General features: G+C 61.4%; 1 protein-coding gene across 1 annotated transcript in view; it reads left to right on the top strand.

Annotated features, from left to right (window-relative positions):
- USP36 (ubiquitin specific peptidase 36) overlaps nt 1-4,356 on the top strand; it is a 29,872-nt gene extending 25,516 nt beyond the window's left edge. The window contains exons 16-20 of the mRNA XM_045299518.1: nt 8-146; nt 1,350-1,451; nt 1,877-1,992; nt 2,370-2,518; nt 2,776-4,356. Coding sequence (XP_045155453.1) covers nt 8-146; nt 1,350-1,451; nt 1,877-1,992; nt 2,370-2,501 — 489 coding nt within the window. The 3' untranslated portion in view covers nt 2,502-2,518; nt 2,776-4,356. The remainder of the gene's footprint in view (nt 1-7; nt 147-1,349; nt 1,452-1,876; nt 1,993-2,369; nt 2,519-2,775) is intronic.
- The last annotated feature ends 1,563 nt before the right edge of the window (nt 4,357-5,919 follow it).

Genomic DNA, 5,919 nt, shown 5'->3' with positions numbered 1-5,919 from the left:
GTGTCCGAGGAAGAGGAGGAGGAGGAAGCGAAAGCGGGAGTCTCAGCAGGACGAGGACGTGAGTGAGCCTCCCAGTGGCCTGGCCAGCGTCCTGCAGCAAGAGCGTCCAGCTCTGGAGCTGAGTGGCCACGCGCCTCACGTGAACGGTAAGCAAGGCAGCTTCTGTCTGGGCACAGCCTGATGTGACCAGGTGGCCACTTGTCTTCTGTCTGCAAGAGTCTGGCTCGGGATGCGACAGACGTGAACACTGCAGGGTCTTCTGGGCCGGAATTGCCCGTCCGTGCCTCCAGCCTGTGTGCCGTGGGGCTACCGGGCATGCTGCTGGCCTCTCCTTTCCCTGCTGCAGGGCCTGCATCAGGCGCAGTGAGAGCAGGTGGTCCTCCAGTTAAGGCCCCGTCAACGAGACAGAGAAACCCAGCAGACACCCCAAGCTTGGTTCTGCTTGCCCAGCTCCCAACAAAGCCCAGTGTGGACAGGTGGGGGCTGGTAATCAGTGCACAGAAGGCCCCTGCCGGGCAGTGGGGGAGGCCATCTGCAGGCAGCGTGGAGGGAAAGCTCATGATCTGCCCGGGGCGCTGGGCGGCAGGTCGGGTCATTCAGACAAAGGTAGTTTGGAGCCCACGTGGGGGCCAATGAGACACCTGTGGGCGGTGTGGCTACAGAGGGTACTGCACCCCAGAGGGCAGCATACCTGTGGAGGGGGGGGCACCCTGCAGGTGAGGTGCTCAGAGGCATACTCAGAGGGGGGCACCCTCAGGGAGGCCCTAGAGGGACACCTGCAGGGGGTGACCCTGCAGCCACCAGCTCTGTGGAGCTGAAGGGCTTGTTCTGTAGGCTTGGCAACCTGGGCTGAGAGGCAGCAGAGGCCGGCCTTGCAGATGGTCCTGTGCCCAGGCCCTGCACCTGGCTAAGGGCCAGGAAGGGAACCCAGAGGTGGGCCGTGGACAGACTTGAGAGAGGCGAAGTCCCCTAGAGTCAATGCTGGGCTGAAGGGGCACCGTCTGTAGTGAGGTCAGTATAGTTGTGGGTGGACCCAAGCAAGAGACAGGGCCACCAGCTCAGAGGTTGTTTTCTGGACCCCAAAAAGGGTCTGAACGTGAGACTGAGGGGGGAGACCAAGCCCCTACTGGCCTCTTTGGCCCAACTGATCTGGCCTGAAGTGTCTAGTCCCCTCCCATGTATAAGAGTGTGGGGTGGATTGGCTTTTTCTCTAATTTGTTTCTCAAGTGCTCACTTGGCCCTCGCCCTGTCCAGGAGAGGCCACTTCATGGCCCCTCAGTCTGGCACCCGGTCTCCCTGTGAGAAAACAGCGGGCTGTGAACATGTGTCCTCCACTGCTCTTCCTGCAGGGCAGACGCACGTCCCTCCTGCACCCTGGAGCGTGGAGAGAGAGCCTGACGTGGTCCGGGAGTTGCTCAAGTTCTCATCAGATAAAGCTTACGGGAGAAAAGGTACCAGCCTGGGGCTTGGCCCTCTCCCTCTGACGGGCTGTGCTGGGGCGGGCGGGACCAGCCCAGCCCTGAGTGTGTTGCAAGCGGAGGGTCAGAGCAGCATGGCCGCAAAGTGGGAGAGCTGTCCACAGGCTGGTTGCCTCCCCCCACAGGGCACAGCCACTTCACAGTGTCGGCACTCGGAGCACGTGGCCCGAGGGGCAGGGCGGAGAGGGAAGGGCTCTCTGGTCCCGGTTTCCCGGGGTAACACAGCACAGGCTGCCTGGTTCATAGCTTGTGGCCTGTTTCTGGGGAGACAGTCCCCAGCAGGCTCACCCCCTTTTGCCCTGTGTTGTCACGGAGAGAGAATGGCTGGTCGGGACAAGGCCAGTCTAACCCATAAAGGAGGCCACCCACACCAGGCTGACAGCTTATCTGTCCCGTAGTCTTGACGTGGGAGGGTGAGCTGTCAGCGGTCAGTCGGGACGCCATGGAGGACAGCAGACTGGCCCGGAGCCAGATGGTGACGGATGATTGGGATGAAGACTTCGACCGAGGGAAGGTAGCGTCTGGTCACTGGGTGGGCTGGCAGAGGCAGCGGTGGGGAGTGGCCCCAGGCAGGCCACGTTCAGATCCCAGCTCTACCTCTTGCTGGTCGTGTGCCCACCTTTCATCCCACTGGGTCCTCAGCTAGGAGGAGGGGTGGTCTGGGAGCTACCACCTAGGCCCCCGGGAAGGTGAGGATCACAGCACCAAGAGCCAAACCCAGGGGTCCTGTCACCCGGAGCCGAGTTGCCCCAGGATCTCCCAGGCCGCCCAGGTCCTCCGTACCAGGCTGGTGGCCAGTGGGCCAGCCGGCCCTCCTCCCACGGTGGGTAGCCATTTGCGGTGACGAATGCCCCCTGCCCGTGCCTCTCACCGCTCTGGTCCTTGAAACAGGAGAAGAAGATGAAAAAGCTGCGGAGAGAGAAGAGGAGGAACGTGAACGCCTTCCAGAGGCTTCAGAGCAGGCGGAACTTCTGGGGTGCGACTCACCCGGCAAAGGCCGCCAGCCTCAGCTACCGCCGCTGAGCTCCCACGACGCAATGGTCAGCCAGGGTGGCCAGGCTGTGAGCACGTGTGGGCGTGTGCACGGGGGAGCATGCACGCTTGGTGTGCACGGGTGTGAGCAGAGTGAGGGCGGGCTGTGCTCGTGCCTGAGTTGTGTTCCCTTGTGGGTTTCGGTGAGGGTGTGCAAGTGAGCACTGGAGCATGAGTCTAGGGGAGCGATGCCTGTGTTGGGCGCAGCCTGGAGGGGTGGGAGTGGGGTTTGCGGTGCTCATCGCCCTCTGCCCTGTGCCCCCAGACTCCTGGAGAAATGGCGGCATCCCCTCCCGGAGCCCTGCACTAACGAGCACCCTGTGGGGACCTACTGTGGACCTGCCTGCTGCTTGCTGTCTGCGGGCTCCAGAGAGGGAGGCTGGGGGCCTGCTCGCCACAGCGGGACAGCTTGAGCAGAGGGCCTCCAGGGATGCTTGTCAGGCCTGTGAGAGGACGCAGAGGACAGGCCATCTGCACTGACTGAGCCCAGTGCCCACAGACAGTGGGGCCTCTTTCCCTAGAGAGGGCAGTCGCCCACCTGCTGCCCAGTGCCACCTCCTGGTTCCTCTGGGCCAGGCCCTGTAGCAGCCTCACCCTGAGTCTGAGCTAACCCAGCAGTTCATCCGGAGTCCTGGAATGCTCTCTGGTGAGGTGGCCTGGAGCGTGGAGCCCTCCTGTGTCCTGCTCCCCTCGACCAGGCCTGCGGCTTCCATTGACCTTGGTCTCCCCTCCCCCACACCCAAGTGCCAGCTCTGTCCCCTGCCTACTCACCAGCCCTCTGTCCATGCTATCCTGCAAGTGCTTGTGGACCTAAATGATTGTATAACCCAAGAATTTTTTTAATCTTGCTCAAGCTGTGCCTGCAAACTTGTAACAAATGTGGAACTCCGTTAGGGACTTCAGGAGGCCGGCCAGAGGCCTCCTGTAGAGGGGGTGGCAGCAGTTCTGGAAACGACTCCAGCCCGGCCTCTGGCCCCGCTCTCCCTCGGGGGAACCCCAGAGGTGGGAGAGATCTGGGGCTTGGCCCGTACCTCAGAGGGGTGCTTGTCATCAGACCTCCACAGCGCCCTTATCTGGCAGCTGGCTCTGCCCCTCTCCCTCGCCTGCCTCTGCTCTCTGCTCTGGGCCTGCTGAGCAGATGGCAGGAGAGACATGGCACTTACCCGTGGCTGCCTCCCAATTCCTCCTTTTTAGATTTCTCTAAAGTGGGGCCGGGAGGCCATACTTCTGGGGCCTGGACTGGGAGCTGACTCTGAAGGTCATTGTGTTCAAAGCTCCGCGTTCCCGTGGCGCTGTGGAAGCAACCTCTTGGGGTTGGCACTCATTCCCAGGGGGGCCATTTCCCAGCTGTGGACCCCTCACATCCCCGGATCAGGAAAGGAAACTCCGTGGACCTTGTGCCCACCCGCCCAGAATGTGTGTGCTCCGTTCCTCGCCGTCCCTTCTCTGCAGAAAGCACCCCCCTTGCGTCTGTGCGGCGGGGCCCGCTGGCTTGGCTTTCGACGATGCTTCATCACTGTTTGTGGGGCCAGCCTTTCCCTTCGCAGTCAATCACTAGCCAAACTGGGAAGGGCAAGGACACAGCCCCAAATGAACCCATGTTCTAGGCCGTGTGTTGTGGGTACATCTCAACCCACGTGGACACGTACCAAGCCTCTGCAACAGCAGTCCCCTGGCCGGCCTAGAACCTGGGCTCCACCTGATGCCACGGGGAAGCTGAGCCAGAGGCGGGCTGTGGGACCCCACCAGCTGTGCATAGAGGTCTGCCCCACGCCCCGAAGGAAGGGTCGGGGCCCCGACGTTGCCTAGACCTTGGTGCAATAAAATAAACCATTTTGTGACCCTGCCTGTGCTTGTCTTGCCTTTGATTGTAAAGCCTTACACCGAAGCCCCCCGCTGCCAGTGTCTGCAGTTCCATACAAGGTGGTCTCTGGTGCCTGCTTCAGAAGGCAGGAAGGGGAACCCTCAAGCCTCCGGGCTGAAAAGCCCCAGGCAGGGTCAGAAGACGGCACTGGGCGGCTCCCTGCAAGCAGGGAGCTTGATTCCCCGAAGCAGATTCCGTTGGGCTTTGTCTCTGAGCTGAGCAAGGTCTGACCTGCACTGAGGTGAGCCTGTCACCTGGGCTGAGCTGAAAGCTACACTTTCTGCATAGGCAGGAGCAGGGGCACAGTCTGGCAGCGCCTTGCTTGGCTAGAGCGTAGACGTGGGAGCTGCAGCACGCTCCACATGTCCCTGACCTGGCCCCTACCCTAAGTGGGTGGCCAGTAGCCCGTGTCCCCCAGCAGCAGGTCCCCGGGCTTGCTAAGGACAGGTTCCTTGGTGTGGACCGGGGTTTTCTGTAAAGCCCAAAAGTTTAGACTCAAGACAGGGGCTCTGTTGGTGTCAGGCAGAATGTGGTGGAAACACTGAGGAGAGGACGAGGGCCGGGGACCAGGAGGTGAGTCCTGGGGCTCCTGTAGGAGGCAGGTTTCCCGCTGGAGGGGGTATTATAGCTACTGCTTGGCAGGCAGCAGCCTCTCAGAGCTCCACCCACAGGTGGACACCCAGAGTCTCGGGAAACAGGGCTGACTGTGAAATGGGATCATGTTTTTCCTGCCATTTTTTCCAGGGGGTGCAGTGGTAGAAGCTTGGTTTTTCACCCTGCCCACCCCCACCCACCAGCTGCTTGACCCCCGAGGGTGAGGGGAGAGGCTGTGTGCTCGGAAACCCAGTGGAGCCGGGTCTGCTCTGCGTCCGAACGGCTTTCCGTGAGGACAGACTCCGTGGCAGTGAGTTGGTTTGCCTGTGGTTCCCTTGCTTTCCTTTTTCTCCTGAGGACCTGGGTAGCCCATCTCACCGGTTCCCACCCTCCAGCCTGGCCCCGCTGCCTCCCCTTCCCCAGACCCCCAGCCCTCAATGAAGACAAGACACTCTCGTGACATCATTGCCAGGCAGAGCGTGCCTCCTGGTTTCTCAAGAGCTGTAGGGTCAGCTGTGCGCCCGTGATGTCCAGAGCGGGGTTCTGAGTGACCTGTGATCGTCAGCCCACGCAGAGTGCTGGGTTACTGAAATGCTTACTGCTCTCGAGATGTTAGGCACGATGGCCGTTCCTCATTCTTCTGTGTCCTTTGAAAGGCCTGGCTCTGCCCCGAGCCGGCTGCCTTTGGAGGCTTCTCACCAGAAACCGAGGTTACCGTCCCCTGCCTGTGCCCAGGGCTTCCTGCTGTAATGAGGGGCTGTTGAATCCACTAACTCGAGGCCAGTCTGCGTCCTGTGCGCCCGCTGGTGGGACTCAAACCGCCGACCTTCCAGTGAGCAGCCTGGCATGTCCCTGCCACAGCACCAGGGCTCCTTGTTAAAATGCCAGACCCGCACCATCCAGCGGGGTTTCCAAGGCCATAAAGCCTATTTTTTACAATCTTCATCCCAC

The sequence above is a fragment of the Echinops telfairi genome, unplaced genomic scaffold (genome assembly GCF_000313985.2).
Source record: "Echinops telfairi isolate 266 unplaced genomic scaffold, ASM31398v2 ScPeMD7_7458;HRSCAF=8496, whole genome shotgun sequence".
Taxonomy (NCBI): Eukaryota; Metazoa; Chordata; class Mammalia; order Afrosoricida; family Tenrecidae; genus Echinops; species Echinops telfairi.
The sequence above is the reverse complement of the archived record's forward strand: the minus strand, read 5'-3'. Positions and strand labels throughout refer to the sequence as shown.